This window comes from Cydia pomonella, chromosome 1 (genome assembly GCF_033807575.1).
Source record: "Cydia pomonella isolate Wapato2018A chromosome 1, ilCydPomo1, whole genome shotgun sequence".
In the NCBI taxonomy this organism is placed as follows: Eukaryota; Metazoa; Arthropoda; class Insecta; order Lepidoptera; family Tortricidae; genus Cydia; species Cydia pomonella.
The window spans coordinates 38,524,721-38,542,794 of record NC_084703.1 but is presented as its reverse complement, the minus strand read 5'-3'; the positions used below and the strand labels follow the sequence as shown (position 1 = coordinate 38,542,794).

Here is an 18,074-nt window from a genome sequence, read left to right as displayed (position 1 = left end):
TTCCTCACGATCGATCATGGTGGCGGTCCGATACGCCCATTGTAACAGCTTTTAAGACGACTAAATTAAGTAAGATTTTGTGAAGCGTTTTACAGAAGAGAATAAACTATATTATCCATCCCTTTTCAGGGACCATAATACTAGCACAGCAAAGAGACAGTAAGATTCTCTTTGATTATGCACGTACGAGAAAAGATCTTGGCCGAACTATATATTCCACGTTATGTTAATATCCCAGATACATATAACTCATGGTCACCCTAATTAGAAAAAGAGATGCAACGGCCCACCTTGACTTCTCATGTGGACATACTTTTTGGCCAATGTACCCTATCCGGTTAATCTTATAAGTCCGTGTTCCCTACAGATAATGCACGCTCCCTGACAGATTCCAAAATATTGTCCTTTTCTGACTATTGAACAGAGCGTGCAATGAATTTGAAAAATCAGAAAATAAAACATAAATACTTTCGACAAAAATTGCTTTGAATATGAGTAGTTGAGCCATTAAAGTTTTTGTTTTTCAAAAAACTTATTTTCTAAGTTTTAAACGCGAAAATACGCCCACTTTCATTTGTATTGTACAGTCAGCGTCAAATACTTCGTAGCAGTCAAAGTAGCCAAATAGTTCGGTACACCATATATTTAGTATGGTGTACCGAACTATTTGGCCACTTTGACTGCTACGAAGTATTTGACGCTGACTGTATGAAGGCTTGATGAAGGCACGGATCCCTACATTACCTATGTGTAGAAGTCCATTGATTTAAAGCTCAGTAAATGGGGTTTATCATACAAACCACTGCATCCAGTTAATATTTCTTTTATTACATCGATACACCGTATTAACTAAGATCAAATCGTACATAATATCGGTCGACGGCATTCCGCCAAAATCTGACAGTTCTCTATATAAAACTAAAATGACCATAAACACAACAACCAAAAAGTATAAAGCCCGGTGCATACTACACGTTATTATCAGTATAAGGCCACATACAGGATATTAACTATTGTGATGCTTACAGCTTCGGCCATCCTTTTTTTTAAAAGTGAGCCCTCTCACTAAAAGTAATTATAAACATTAATAACAACAGCAATATATCGTAACACTTTTATCGATATCAAAGATAAACATTCACAACAACAGTATTTGTAAAGTTCTACACAGTACACTTCTTATGCACAGTATGGGCTCACATGAATCAATCATAGCCAATAATAACCTTTAGCCTTATTGAGAAATAAATCTTAACGCTTAACATGCTTGAATCTGAGATCATGTAAACAGTCATTGAATACAACCAACACCTGGTAGCATTAACAGCCTTCTTTAGATAGTCTTTCAATATATGAACTAACTTACAATCATGGTCTGGTCTAGGCAGTCTGCCAAAGTATAAACCAACCTCAACGATCACAGTCTGCCCTCAAGGCCTGATCTAAACAATTTGGCAAAGTATAATACATGATCATAAACAATCACAGTCTGCACTCAAGGCCTGATCTAAACAATTTGGCAAAGTATAATACATGATCATAAACAATCACAGTCTGCACTCAAGGCCTGATCTAAACAATTTGGCAAAGTATAATACATGATCATAAACAATCACAGTCTGCACTCAAGGCCTGATCTAAACAATTTGGCAAAGTATAATACATGATCATAAACAATCACAGTCTGCACTCAAGGCCTGATCTAAACAATTTAGCAAAGTATAATACATGATCGTAAACAATCACAGTCTGCACTCAAGGCCTGCTCTAAACAGTTGGGCAAAGTATAATACATGATCATAAACAATCACAGTCTGCACTCAAGACCTGCTCTAAACAGTTGGACAAAGTATAATACATGATCATAAACAATCACAGTCTGCACTCAAGGCCTGCTCTAAACAGTCTGGCAAAGTATAAATACATGATCATAAACAATCACAGTCTGCCTCAAGGCCTGCTCTAAACAGTTTGAAAAAGTATATAACATGATCAGAAGCAATCACAGTCTGCCCTTAAGGCCTGCTCTAAACAGTTTGGCAAAATATAATACATAACCACAAACAATCACAGTCTGCCCTCAAGGCCTGCTCTAAACAGTTTGGCAAAGTATAAATCAACATCAAAAATCACAGTCTGCCCTCAAGGCCTGCTCTAGGAATTTTAACAAAATATAACACATCATAAACAATCACAGTCTGCCTTCAAGGCCTGTTCTAGACATCATTCCAAAGTATAAATTGTTATAGCCTGCTCTAGACTTGACTGGTCTAGACAGTCTGCCATCACGGCCTGCTCTAAAAGACAAGCTGCTATCAAAGCCTGTTCTAGACAGTCTGCCAAAACTCACACCTAATCATTTTAATGATTTAATTTGTTAGGGCCTGCTCTAGACTAGATTAGTCTAGACAGTCTGCCACAACGGCCTGCTCTAGAAGACAGGCTGCTATCATAGCCTGTTCTAGACAGTCTGCCAAACCTCACACCTAATCATTGTAATGATTTAATTTGTTATGGCCTGCTCTAGACTAGATTCGTCTAGACAGTCTGCCATCACGGCCTGCTCTAGAAGACAGGCTGCTATCATAGCCTGTTCTAGACAGTCTGCCAAACCTCACACCTAATCATTGTACTGATTTAATTTGTTATGGCCTGCTTCAGACTAGATTAGTCTAGACAGTCTGCCATCACGGCCTGCTCTAGAAGTCAGGCTGCTATCATAGCCTGTTCTAGACAGTCTGCCTTCAAGGCCTACCCTGGGCAGTTTGTCAAAGTATAAACGAATATAATGAATCAGGCAACAAGGCCAACTTCTTCAATTTCAACATTTATTCAGCAAATAGGCCACAAGGGCACTTTTACACGTCAACATGGAATTTGCATACAATTTAAAAAAAACACATCAACAATTATAAAATACAACTAACCGCAAATATCAATTCAAACAAATTACAAGTATCTCATATTACAAGTACCTTAACAGCATATATACCTACTTATGGCCTCTAGACAGTCTGCCATCAGGGCCTGCTCTAGATAGTCAGCCAAAGTATAAACTAACATAATAAACAGTCATGGCCTGCTCTAGACAGTCTGCCATTACGGCCTGTACTAGACAGTCTGCCAAACTGACCAACCCAACCAACCCAACACTCAGAGACTCTCGCTGGTCAGATGCAGATTGCTATATCCTGGACACGGCGTGTATAGTACGCCGGTTTCTCACTCAGCGGCCCTGGCCATCGGCAGCTTGGACCCTGCCCCACTGCTGACAGCACCATGTAATAGCTTAACCTTCTTTGCTTTAGTCAGCTCTTGCTGCGAGACCCTCGCTTATCATCAACTTCATTCGTCCAGCCAGGTTACCAGCGTGCAGCGTTGAAACATAAAACAAATAAAAATGTTATAATTATTGGCAGTAGCAAAGATCGTTTTAGTCACAGTCATCATTAACAATGAACATTTTATAAGCCATAATTATCGACACAGTCGATCATTATCAACATCATCAGTCGTTACTATAATATACCTAATCATCATCTATATTCTATATCGTCATCAAAGTCGATCATCATCATTCAGTCATTATCATCTTCAACATCATCAATCGTTACTATAATATACCTAATCATCATCTATATTCTATATCGTCATCAAAATCGATCATCATCGTTCAGTCAAGCATTATCGCCGACATTGTCATCGAAATCACCCAGCTCCGTTATCATCATTGATTTGGTCAGTTATTGACCGTTATAGACATCGAGGCAAACACCGTCGCTGACACCGTCACTGTAGACGACATGTTCAGTCATATACATCATCATCGTTATCGGAACTCTGTTGCCTAAGATTTTCCTTAGGTACCTGATTTACTCATAGGTGCTGAAATCGTAATCAGATGTCACAACATTAATTAAATAAAATGACATAAATATTCAATCAATTCATCAACACCGAAAATAATTACATTTAAAACGTGTTTTTTTTTGTTCGTTGTTACATCCGGTTATTGCCTATACTAGTGATGACAACACACTTCATGGCGAAAATGCAATCACTAATTTTGTGTTTATTAAACACGGTTGTTTTGCCTAAATATTTTTAATATCACCCACTTATTTCTTGTCATCACTGTACCTTCTGTCACAAAATCATGTGTGTCTTTATCAAGCTAAATTTTTATGATACAAAAATTTATGAATTACTTTATAAGGCTTCATTAAATTAAAATGTTATCTACTTTTAACTTCATTCATATAACTCACTCTGGTGTGTATATCCTTTGTTTAGGTCAATCACACAGTTCTTCACAAAACCATACTAAAATGTCTTAGTAAATAATTAGTGTTACCTGTTATATTCATCAATTTTACATTTTAAGTCAATTTTCAATGACAATCCTGTAAGTCTTGTCTTTTCAAAGGAACACTGATTTTGTTAGCATATTAATTTTATATAAATTGATTTTCTTAAACTTTACAATATTTTTATATAACTAAGTAAACTGCTTTTACCTTTGTAAGACACTTTCTGGTCGTGTCCATTACTTACACCTTTACCTACTTTTTAGTAACCTGAAATTTAATGATTGAATAGCACTAACTGTTAAGTTTATTAACCTGAACCTGTCATACAATAATTATTTCAGATTCACCCTTAAAGCAAATGAAACTATAAGTCACTAATAAATTGTATTTCATAGCAACAATTCATGATTTCATTCGTGATTTGTTATTGGATTGTACAGCTGCATTATTTAAATTTTCATACCTAGTAAATTTAAGAAAAATAATACAACATTCATTGACTTATAAATTTCTTCATAAAGATGGGACTTACGGGCACCCAGTATGGTGCCAGCACAGCGGTGTCAGTGAATGCGAGCCAAGCGTGCACTCCAAAGTAACTATGCGACTGATGCAAACTCATCAACCATCAATGTGCATTGTAGCAATCGAACTAGGCACACCAAATGAGAATGTTCGGTTATATGAATGGGCATATCTTTACTTTTGAAATCTTTGACAACACTAATATTTTCAACAATATGACCATGTGTGTTGACAGCACAGAAAAGTAATCTGTTCACTCAATCCTGTTTAACTAATGCTTTTATAGGCAGAATTTGCACTATGCTATTTGCACTTACTAAAATGCATAAAAAACACACAAACATAGATAAATACTGCTTCTCAACTATGTAAAGGTATTAAGTATTATATATAGTATTAATAGAGCTACAAGAATTCTAAATAAAAAGACTTGCATGATGTGAAATGTCAAAAACCAAAACGGGCCCGAGACATCAACATCATATTCCCTGAATGATAATAATGATGCTTTGAAATTGTAATTTATATTTTGGCACCGTAGAGGAACATGACAGCAGTAAATTGGTGCAAGTCTGTTTTACAATATAAAATGGTACTTAATATCATTAATGATATTAATTTAACTTCCTTGGTTTGTATGTGAGGTGTGAGGGTTAATACCTTCGCTGCAGCATTAAGTGTAACTCGTAATTAACCATACTTTGTATGAGGTCTTTCAACCACCTACCGCAGTGAAGATGTCAAGTCTGGAATAATATCCCTATAGTCCAATATGCAAAATTTCCATACATCAAATGATATCTAAAATTTCCAAAAATTCAGCACATTTATTTTCATCTTTAAATTGTATAAGTACCTATGTAAATATTTCTCATATACAAAATTAGATTATTGTAATGCTACATTTAAAACAATATTATGAAAAAGACATGAAACTATCAGTATCATTTCATATTTAAAAATCATATAGTGTGTGTGATTCCATTCATTCAGTTTTGTTTCTATTTGCCTCTCTTTAAATTTCCAGATAAATAATTTTCAATATACTTAGCAATACTAGGCAAGTCAATGCTTATACCTATATCATTCAATATCTTCAATTAACTTTTTTCTTTTGAATTTTCCCATATGAGTACCTAAAACCTAAATAACTTTTATAAATAAATAATTTGTTTGTTATCAAATCATAAACGAATTCATTTGTGTATTTTATCCAAAATGATTTAAATGATTTTTATTAAGATTCTATTGAGACCAAAGTAGATAGAAGTATATTTTAATGAGTGTGCTGCTTGCTAAAGGCCTCCTTTAGCTCTTTTTCTTTAAAACTATCATGGGCCACTGTCCTACAATTCTAGCCCGCTGACAGATTAAGTTCTTCCTCTCATCTTAGTTATACCATCATTCCATCATAGCAAAAACCTCTAGGATACCAATCCAATACCTTTTTTTTGTTATCTCTTAACATATATAAGTATTATATACTCATGCATGATTAAAAAAACCTTTCATTGCCATTAGTCCATCCAAAAATAGTAATAGTCAACATTCAACTTACAGAATGTCATTATACAACTCAGTGTTAATAACTAGATTCACTGAGCACTTGCACTGCACAATGCCATCCTTACCGCGTTGCCTTCCTTCATAACCATGTCACAGGCTCTTAAGTATGGCTCTTGTCTCACCAGAAAGTTGATGGTTGATTGCTTGCGCTTGCATTTTCGAGATCTACTCTCATTGTATTCCGTCTCATCTCACAAAACCGAAAACAAACAATGACAAGAACACGGGTTAATAAATAGGTCAATACCATAGCAAATGTATGTAACTATGTACAGTACATTGAAAATTTAAAACAAAACTTTTGATTTATGCAAACGAAACGAACTGTCAATCGTTCTCTTTAGCGAGCAAAACAAACAAGCTAATGAAATCTTGTATCATTTATATACTATCAACTCAACTGTTTCGACTATGAAACAAACATTTAAAAGACCAAGCAACTTACATTTTTATGCACCTCTATACAAGTGAAAATAAATTAAGTGCATCCAATATCTATGTGGGCATTTGAATTCATAATCCCGCTTTCTGAGATGTAGAAGTCCATTGATTTAAAGCTCAGTAAATGGGGTTTATCATACAAACCACTGCATCCAGTTAATATTTCTTTTATTACATCGATACACCGTATTAACTAAGATCAAATCGTACATAATATCGGTCGACGGCATTCCGCCAAAATCTGACAGTTCTCTATATAAAACTAAAATGACCATAAACACAACAACCAAAAAGTATAAAGCCCGGTGCATACTACACGTTATTATCAGTATAAGGCCACATACAGGATATTAACTATTGTGATGCTTACATATGTGTGACCCGATACGCAGACTTGGCCAATAATTTAAACTGAAGATGTTTAAAAGCCGAGAGTTTTCTTTAAAACCACTGAGATACCAGAAGAAGCTAACGAAGTATATTCTTAGTAATTCGTGTTAGAGTTCAACACAGATATATCTATTCTCGCAACAACTGCAGTCGGCCTCGACTTATAGGGTTGAAAAGGACAAGAAAAAAAAAATTAGAAATATGATTTAATTTTTTGCATAAGTATGTAGTAGCAGTGTATCTTAACAGTTTCAACTTGGTATTTTAGCGCATGCATAACATATCTTTAACAAAAACTAAGTTGCATTGGTAGGTACTACCTATATTTTTTAACATAAGTGGTACATAAGAAATAACGGAGAAAAGCAAGGCAACCAAGCATGATCCCAAATTGTAGTCGTATTTGTTTGCCTCAACTATTATCCTTTAGAGCATTGCACGATTTTTTTGTAGCGTACAGCAGTGCAGTAGCGTACCTAGTTGCAATTTCACACCTTTCCTGCTTTTCTTTACTTGGGCGTCAATCAACTTTTGCACTGTGTTAGTTGATGACATTCTTATAGATCTCATAATAATCTGTATCGCTGCAAAAAGTCGCCGTGTGGGATAGTTCTTACTAATGCAAAATAATGTTAAGTCTAAAACGTTTGGGAATGGCTTTTTATTTTGAAGACTGTTATAAAGAATTTAAGTTTTCTCTCTACGCACGCATTGCTAGTTTAACTGGTTCTAAAATAATATAATAAGTTTTAGTGCGTAGTGCTAAAAATTCTTTAAAAGTCATGTCATAATATTCAACGTCAACAGGACATTTCGTATAATAAATTCATATCGTAACTAATTGATAATTGAACATTAATATTAGAAATAAAATAAAAACAAAAAACATTCAATACCATAATCCATAATTATATCGCAACGCAGGTCAATACAATGATTTTTATTTGCCTAATACAAAATCATATTTAATACTTATACTTTCACTGGTAATTAACACTTCTTCCAAGTCTCATTTTAAAAAGCCTTTGTCACACTATACTATATGAATCTTTCACCAGATTTCGATTATTCGAGTGTCATCTTTGTGAGTGATTGGATCTAATGAATGATGAGTGGACTAAATTTGGCACACACTTCTGTGCGAGATGCTCTCGACTCTTCCATGTCGTTTGCGCCGGACTGCCACTGCAGTGATCCCCTATCACCTAATATAAGCTACCTTACTTCCGAAGCAAACTATTTATTCAGCAAGCTACACTCTTAATTATTATATTTTATGCACACTATAAAGAAATAAATCAAATAGACTAATTTCATAAAATAAATCATTGTTTCATAAATATTATTTATATTAAATTTTATATAAATCTAGGTATATATTTTTCATTTGTTTAAACTGAAATGGTATCAATCATACAACACCAGAAAACGAATACAGACAATACAGCGATCCAACAGTGGCCAATATTTTCCTATTAAACTTCAGCACATTCCTAATAATACAAGACAGTTTTTAATTGAATTTTTTTTTTTTAATAATCTATACCATTTCTTTTATTTCATATAAAAATAAATTAACAAACACAAGGAAAAGATTGAAAAGCTGTCGGATCACTGTAATATTTGTGGAATGAAGTTCATACAGTTTTAACTCTTTGTAAGTAATACTTGTTATTTAAATTTTTATATGTTGTATTTAACGTACTGTACAGTTTCAACTGTCTGTAAATTCCAATAATGAAAACCAGTTCATTCCGTTTCACCGTTACCATAGACTGCAGGACGCATCCGGTGTGATAAATACATTAATTAATAATTATCTAAAACGACAATAAAGATTGCGCATGTCATTAATAAATATAAACCAGCCCAGTCATACGTTAAATGCTACCAAATGTTATCAGACTTTTATTCATGAATTACCATTCACTCATCCACGTGCTTTCTAGCCTTCATTTGGTTATATTTGTTTAAATATAATTTTAGCATACAGTATATTTTTATATTAGGGGTTTTAACGCCACATGTGTATTTCCTTTGTTCGTCACGCCGTTTTTCGTCACTATAAACTAGTACAGTAATTCATAGTTCATTTCATTTTACGTATTACATTTAATTACATTGGAGTGACAACATTGACGTAAGCTTTTTGGCATTGTTATCTTGAAATGATTACGAAAGCAAAGTACTTTAAACCCACTGAGCAAGGCCTTATCCAAATATGGTTCAACCACTTTTACATGTTAAAGCACCTCTGGCGAATAAAGTAGGCGCTAATACACAAACAAAGCCCCTCTAATTTTCTGACATAGACGGATATATGCTAACATCCACCAATAATATTACATAATTCGACTAAAACGCGTGCTCACATTAAGGCTAGGTCCTGGACTATCTATATGCATAAGTTTCATTACTTGCCAGGTTTGTTTCTGCCCAAGGTGCTTGGCCATGTTATTACTATCACCGTCATAGAATGACATGGCTAGGAACTGGTTCGAAGAAGTATGGACGCATGTCTACATTTCCGGAAATGTAGGCCTTAGCTATAAGGCTCTGCATTTCGCTATCATAACAATTTATGGAAATTTTGTATTTCTCGTAGTGAAATCTCGATACCAAGAGGCGATACGGGATATAATTCAAATATTATGTCAAAACTTAGCACCATACTGAAAGACGCAAATATAGCGTGTTGTACTACAATATGCATCTTAATTTTACGGATACTTTTTCTTCGAGTTAAGAAGGTCAGGTATACTTTCTGGTCATATTATCTTTTTAAAGAGTATGTCCAAGGATGTACACATGTTTGAAAAAAAAATGATATGCATATAATAGTTATTTTCACCACACTAACTGGTAAAGGCCCTCTTGATTGTTCAAAAACGAATGAGAAAGTTGTATTTTATCCACATGTAGGGCAAAGTAATCAGATGCAAATTTTGAGTTGTTTCCTAATTTAGCTAGTAGAATTGACTTTAAAATGATGATTTTGTATAATTATTTTTTTATTACGTTCATTTGGATTTGATTTTTTTGGTATTTCATAATTAGTAGTTTGCCTGTGTTGGTGGGGTGAAAAAAAAAACAAATAACTATTGTTTTACAAGGGGGCAAAGTTGTTGTTTAACCGCTCGTGCTAATATTGATACCCGAGCATGCGAAAGATTCCAAAATTGAACCACGAGCGTAGCGAGTGGTTCGAGAAGTGGAATCTTGAGCGTTGCGAGGGTTTCAAGGCACGAGGGTTAAACAAACTTTGCCTCCTAGTGGAACACAACATTTTTCACCACACCAACGCGAGGAAAATAATAACTATGAAATACCAGAAAAAAACAAACCAAAAGAAATCCAAATGAACGTAATTAAATATTTATCATCCAAAATCCAAAATAAATGTTGTTATGTATTTTTCATGTCACTATATGATGTTACTATAAAATGTTGTATTGACTTGTAAAAGAGCCCTTGAGGCCTACTTGCAGAATAAATTTTTGAATTTTGAATCATCATTTAAGTCAATTCTACCAGCTAACCTAAGGAAACAACTCAAAATTTGCATCCGATTACTTTCCCCCGCATGTGGGTATAACGCAACTTTCTCATTAGTTTTTGAACAATCAAGAGGGCCTTTACCAGTTGGTGTGGGGAAAACATATTTAGACTTCAACAGTCGATAAATAAACATAATGTATCTTGTAGAGACCTGATATGTTCGTCGACATTGTTCGTGTCAATTTATTAAGGACACGGGGCTCTTGAATACTAAGCCCTCGTCAAACGTTAAGGATGTATGGTGTACAATCACGAGCCGACTGTATAAATCCGTTTGTCCCAATGCCTTATCAAATTAAAAAATTACAAAATTATTTGAGGACTTCATAAATTTCTGATCATATATCACATCAATATCAGTTACATATCTTTTATAATTTATTTACCCATGTATAAAACGTCCAGAAAACTTTATTTTCATACCAACTTTCAACGTTAAAAATTGATATTGATATTATATTAGAAGTAACTTTGGTATTGGTGTTATGAATTATTATCTTACAGCCTATAGGGCTCCGCGGCGGTTATGAAGGCTGTATAAGCGAAGCCCGGGCAGCTGTTGCTTAAAGTCTGTCCCCGCTAGTTTTATTAGTGGAACGACAAAAATGCATTTGTATTCCTATAAGTTCTAACAAAAAATAGCGGAACTTTTCTTCGCAGAAATTAACAGTAAAATCTACAGAGTAATCAGTAGAGCAAGACCCAACTTGCAAATGCTTTCAGCATCGATATGCGTTAATATCCCGCGAAGATTGGAACCTTTCTGGAACCTTTTGGCAAAATTCATGTTTTCATAAATGTAAATATGTATCTAAAAATTTTATAGGTACCTACCGAAACGTGTCAGTTCCATAAATGCCTAATATTGCCTTGCATACAGCGCTTATAATATACGCGGGGCTAGTCTAAACGGGCCCTCGACGATATACGGTAAATATCAAACATGGCAAAGTTTACAAAGTAAACAGTAAATTAGGATAATAAGGATTCACATTTGTCACAAATATGCGATTTCTTTTAATACCACCAAGCTGTGTCAAAAATAGTCCGCCAGTTAATATCAACACCAGCAAACAAATATGAAAAACTTTAACCCCCTTATTCATAAACGTTTACTAAAGTTACGATGCCGCTAATAATCGTTTGTCCCTTTCCGACGTATTGGTATGATGGAAAGAGAAAAACGATTATTAGCGGCATCGTAACTTTAGTAGACGTTTATAAGTAAGGGGGTAAAAGTTTATAGGGAGCTCGTATCACATTGTTTATTAATTGCAAGGATTCACGAGGTATTTACTGAAGTCACGTACAACCAATAATTTAGGATGTGACACGTGACATGACTGCCCTGGCCGTCACATACTGACCATTTACTATCACAGTTTTGTGCTATGAATGGCAAAGTTAACTGATTACATTCGTGGACATTTTCATTGTAACTTATACTTAAACATCCGTCTTATATCATTGATGTATTGTGACGACTTAAGGGTACATGATTAAATGAAAACGCCCTCGTTAAACTCATTACAATGCGAAAAGTTTAGTTCTACGTGTTGGTGAGTAAAGGGAAGTCGCAGAATTTTGTACACTGCTGAGACGTCTTGCTGTCTTTGTTACTTGGTAAATGTACAACCCGTCCATAAAGATGGTCGTATGCGACAGCAATATAAATGTGTAAGGGAGCAACGGAGAGCTACGTATATATAAGAAAAATGTGCTTAGCAATGCCACAAAATATATGTTGTGGTGTCTGCTCTACTTAGTAAATGTCTGTCAGTTGCATTGTCAAGTTGAATAGTACAAGGCGGTATGATTTTTGCCGTTTGATATTAACGATATGATCGCCATGAGGCTCGAAGCCCGGGACTGCACTAGAGCGAGCGAGGGGCGCGCGAGCGCGGCGCGGCGCCGGCGGCGCGCTATGACGAGTCCCCGTCCTGCCACAGCCCCGAGTCGCAGTTCCCGTCGTAGTCCTCCTGTAAAATAATACGATCTAATATAGCATCTAGATAGCGTTTCCTAATATTTTTCTGCCCCAATAAGTAATTTAATATAAAAGACAAAGACTGGAGTCCGGATGAATACCCTGAACGAGTTGAACAAGAAAATTCCATAAGAAATAGTAAATGTGTGATTATAATAGGAACAAAGCATTCATCTTTTTGATCTAAATTTAATTGAGATGATGACAAATGTTGAATTTTATTACAAATTACAGGTGAAAACATAGAAATTAGGCAATTTATCCTTAATATGAAAATTGGACACTAAAGATTATATGCAAAATTATAATATACAATAATAATACAAGTCATCAAAGTTTAAAAATTTAGTACCATTCGATTCATTGCTAAAACATTTTGTCTCAACTGTGACACGGGCAGTTTCTTTTCGCACAGTGTAGAGTAAAAAAAATTGGGCTGCACTCCAGGAGTGCCGGCAGAAGTGAAAAATTGAATATTAACGTTGTGCATTTTTGAAATTTTGGAGAAATTGAGTAGTAGTTTTATAAAAAGACATAATTCTCTATTATACCTACGTAAATAAATTTGAGTGTGGAAGATATTTTGAAATGCAAATTTTAGTGTGTGTATATAATATATACAGAGTAATTCATGAGCCGTGAGCAGGACTACAGCCTACACAATCAGTAAATGTTAATGAATCGTTCACCACCATATTAGTAAAACAATCACGCTTCTTTTCTGTTATTTAAGTTTTTGGTAAGGAAAAATTTCAGTATTTACAGTCATGGACACCCAACAACACAAAAATACAATACAACACAATTAACAAAGATTAAACCTCTTTAACCGTTATGACAGCACTTTGATTATGAAGAAAATAAAATGTCACACTTGAATGAGATACGATTTTTCAAAAGTAACCAGCAGTGGCGGCATGGTTCCATTCTTATCGCTTGTCACTATGCCCGTCACTTTCGCACTTACATAATTGTTAGAACGTGACAGGTATGGTGACAAATGATAACGAGCCGACCATATTAGCCCTGCAGGCTTCGATGACATTCAATTTGCACGTGTCCGTCTTACGAATTTTCAATCTGACGGTCACGTCACCCCTGACGCGAATTAAACATTTTTTCCCCATCACAAAAAGTGCACAGCGCTGCTAAATAAGTTTTCACTTCAAAAATATGGATGCTGGTTGCTAGTTGGTTCTTTGTCTGCGAATGAAGTAGAGACATATTTGTGAGTACACAATATTCAAATCTAATGTTTTACTGACCGACATCCACGCGTGGTCGAGCACGTCCTCAGCCGCGAAGCGCAGCTCGGGCTGCGGGCGCAGCATGTTGGCCACGAGGTCGATGGCGCCGGCCGACACGTGCTCCCACGGCAGCGCCGGGAACTCCAGCCGCCCAGACAGGATCGCGTCGAACAGCCGCTCCTGGTCGCCGTTGGGAGACGAGAACGGAGGGAAGCCGCTCAGCAGGATGTATAGGATCACACCCGCCGCCCAGACGTCGATCTAAACAAAACAATTACTTGTTAAATAAAACCGTACCACTTACAAATCCGATATAACTAACATCGAATGAATATACATTTTTTTTAATGTCCCAGTACTCGCAATACTCGGCAAACTGGTAACATATGTTTCGGAAAATCTCAGTACTATTATATTACAATTAGTAAAACAAATATATCCAATGATGTCTTTTCCATTCATCAGGAAAAGAATATTATATGTCTTACGTAGAAAACTAGCGTTATTTTGTATTAGCATTTATAATACAAGCGTTTTCCCTCGATTTTATTTATATTTGTCGAATATAGGTCTGTAAGCCACACAACCACACATTTAACTTTGCCTTACTTACATTAGCCAGTTTTCAAGGTGACCTCAAGTGCGACGTATGTAGGTGGCTCGCAGATGGCGTGCAATGGCCCCATAACCTAGACCGGCTAGACCGAAATCCAGGGTTATCTCCACCTAAACTCTGGCTAAATTACCAAATTAAAACGTATATTCTATACGTCTGTAAGCCACACAGCTACACATTTAACTCTGTCTTACTTACCGTAACCAGTTTTCAAGAGGACCTCAGGCACGGCGTATGTAGGTGTCCCGCAGGTGGCGCGCAGTGGCCCCATGACTTTCACGGGTAGACCGCAGTCGGCTAGCTTTTGGACTCGTATGCTGCCATCTGGAGCTATCCCCACCTAAACTCTGGCTCAATTACCTTTAAGCCGTAGCCAGTTTGCAAGAGGATCTCAGGCGCGACATATGTAGGTGTACCGCAGATGGCGCGCAGTGGCCCCATGACTTCCACGGCTAGACCGAAGTCAGCAAGCTTTAGACCTCGTATGCTGCCGTCAGGGGCGATCTCCACCTATAAATTATTAACGCACGTTACTGGCTGTACAAAGTGCTTTGTGGCGAAAATCTGATTTTTGAATCGTTTACAGCATATCAATGAAATATTTTCCTATTTTTGAAAGTTCATCTAGCAATCGAAAAGTTGGGCCCTATGATTTAGGGACTTCAAATGTTTGCTTTTAGGAGGCAAAGAAGATTCTCGAAGTAATGAAGACATAATGAGTTATAAACAATTTACACACTGTTTGTGGCCAGACACATACGGCCACATCTCAAAATGTATGATTATTGGAGATAAATAATAAAGTTAAGTATCCTTTGAAAATATGGTGCCCAAGTGGCCGTATAAGCAGGCAGCATACAAAATGTTCTCTTGTGCCCATGACACAATGGTGTTAAATATAATGCCTTCTCCTTTCTTCAAAAGATTGAAACAGCACACATACCAATAGATTTTCAGGTTTTATGTCGCGATGTACGATGGAGAGTGAATGTATGTACGCTATGGCGGATGTTAGGTGGCTGATCAGCAAGCGGGCCTGCGCTTCCGAGAACACACCGGAGGCGGTGATGTTGTCAAATAAGTCCCCACCTGAAAATACCACGTTATGAACTTATGAATACAGACATATTTCTACAAAGTAGCGTCCAGGTCTAGCAAACGTGCCATTAACACCTCATTCACGAACCTTTTGAGGAAGGGTCACTTGCGCATATTTTGTATTCACCAGATCTGGACACACCTCAAGGCTGACATTATGTGGAACTCTATAACAGAAGTAGCTAAGGGAACAAGGTGTTCAAAATTAACCTTGCATGATTTTATACCTTTAATTACCTCTGCGTCTCACGTCACAGTCATGTACTTACTTATAGCTCAGAATGTGTTGTAAAATCCAAAGCAAGGTCCTAAAAGATTTTTGAATTAGTAAGTGCTAAAATTCAAGGGGTTAAGAGAAAGAGCGTCTGAACGTAATTTTGACACCTCGTCCGCTTGAGCTGAGTTTACTAGTGAAGTCTTTGATCCAAAACAGTGATGGTTCATGTTATTCTTTTTTGAGTGCCCTTTTAAACTTCAAGAAGTAAAAATATGTTAGTCCTAATTACTAGTTATATCAAACCGATATTTTAAATTAAACAAAATAGTGTGAAATTGACACTGACCGCTAACCAACTCCAGTACGAGGAAAAGCCATTCCGGCGTGTGGAACTCGTCATACAGCGTGACGATACGGGGGTGACACAGCTTTCGCATCACTCGGACCTGAAAACCGTCAAGGTGAGGTTATATTACGTATGACAATTTGAAAATGTAAGTTAAATTGGGTTAATTACGTCCATGACGTAAATGGATTTTCTGTAGAATTTATTTACATTTACGTAACCATTATTTATACATAGACACATTCAAAGGTTTGGTAGCCCAGGGGTAGTGCGTATTATACAAATGAGTTAATGGAACTTAGTAAATGGTACGAAAAATCATTCATTTCAGTCGCTTTTCGGCGAAGCAATAATGATGCTTCGCCGAAAAGCGACGCCACTTTTTAATATTTAACAAGTTTAACACATGTCCGTGAAAGAATAAGAATTAAAGTCAAATGGTGTACTAAAAGTTTAATCATGTGTCGAAAGATGGCAGTAAATTTACTGTGGCTACAAAGTTTTCTTTGACAGTCCACCTCTATTTTCAAGTTGTCTTTGATACAAGAAACACATACGTATACTTAATGTTATTATATTTGTAAACGTACCTCTGCTGCTACATAATGCTCTTTGCCCTTGCATTTTAGCTTGTCTATTACTTTCAGAGCATAATTTTGGCCAGTTGTTTTGTTATTGCAAATGCGCACCACCGCGAAATTGCCTTCGCCTGTAACAAAACAAAAGTTGAGGGAAACGGAACATATTTGCGGACATTTATAAAACTAAAAGACATCTTCTGCTCCGAAGAGCTGAAAATTGCTGAATCCAAATGGGTTGAAATACAGGATGTCTCCGATCATTTTTTAATATTGGGCACGAAATCGGGATTCTTTTGGCTGATCAGATGTCGGTATGAAAAGCAAACATTTTTTTCGCGATTTCGGGTTGGTTCGAAGTAAAGGTAGGTCGATATAGCGAGTCGAATCGAGCCCTGCATTTAAAGCCCCATGGTGGGAGACATACTGTAAAAATCAACCGTTAAAAAGTTAGGACAACAGAGGGCACTTTAATTGAAAATATTATTTGTACTTTCCATTCAAGACAATTACTCATCAGGACGCTTATAACGACCTAAAGCTTTTGTCGCAGACTCCCTTCAGTGAACTTTTTAAAGCATCATTAACTATCATAAAAATATTTAATAGTAGAAAAACATGCAGTCTAACGTGATTGGTTGATGAGTTAGCATCACGCGCGCGATTGGTCGCAACTAGTTTCGTTAGACTGCACGATTAGCTGGAATTCTTGACACCAGTGAACTAGACCATTCTTAGTGTCCATAAGGCCCGTCCTTAGATATATGTCAATGTAGCAAATACATATACTATATACCACAGATCACCTATTTTAATCGATTATTATTAGATTCATAGATCAGAATAAAAATAGAATTATTATAACAAAACTTGCGAAGTAAGAAAAGTAAACATCCTGAAAGTCAACCAGGAAGTTAAACAAAGTCTAAATAGTCAATTATGTAACTACACGTACTATTTACCATTGTACTTGCCTGCTCATTTATTTTCCTTTTTTTCCTCAATTTAGTTTTATCGTAAGGATAATAAATCAAACATCAAACATTTATTAAATTTTTTACAAACAATAAAAATACCCAAATAAAATTACAAATATGTATATGAAATATTAGATATTCCTTAGAGATGTATATAGTCTCTAAATGTTGAATTACACAAAAAACTATGATAAAAAAAATGCAACCAACAAATACTA

The 18,074-nt window shown here is 35.9% G+C and overlaps 1 protein-coding gene across 4 annotated transcripts in view; it reads right to left on the bottom strand.

Moving 5' to 3' along the window:
• Positions 1–807: 807 nt before the first annotated feature.
• The window catches only part of LOC133522590 (serine/threonine-protein kinase CG17528), a 36,935-nt gene continuing 19,668 nt past the window's right edge, over positions 808–18,074 (bottom strand). Inside the window, exons 9-15 of one of the 4 annotated variants that reach the window (XR_009800093.1) lie at positions 16,892–17,010; positions 16,302–16,401; positions 15,584–15,729; positions 15,001–15,150; positions 14,043–14,285; positions 6,394–12,769; positions 808–3,343 (exon numbers count right to left, since the gene is read on the bottom strand). Coding sequence is in view for 2 of the 4 variants with exons in the window: in XM_061857946.1 (XP_061713930.1) it covers positions 13,965–14,285; positions 15,001–15,150; positions 15,584–15,729; positions 16,302–16,401; positions 16,892–17,010 (836 nt within the window). In the remaining 2 variants the exon portion in view is untranslated. Of the gene's footprint in view, positions 12,770–12,803; positions 14,286–15,000; positions 15,151–15,583; positions 15,730–16,301; positions 16,402–16,891; positions 17,011–18,074 lie in introns of those variants that run through there. The other 3 variants (XR_009800092.1, XM_061857953.1, XM_061857946.1) reach the window with 3 other exon arrangements.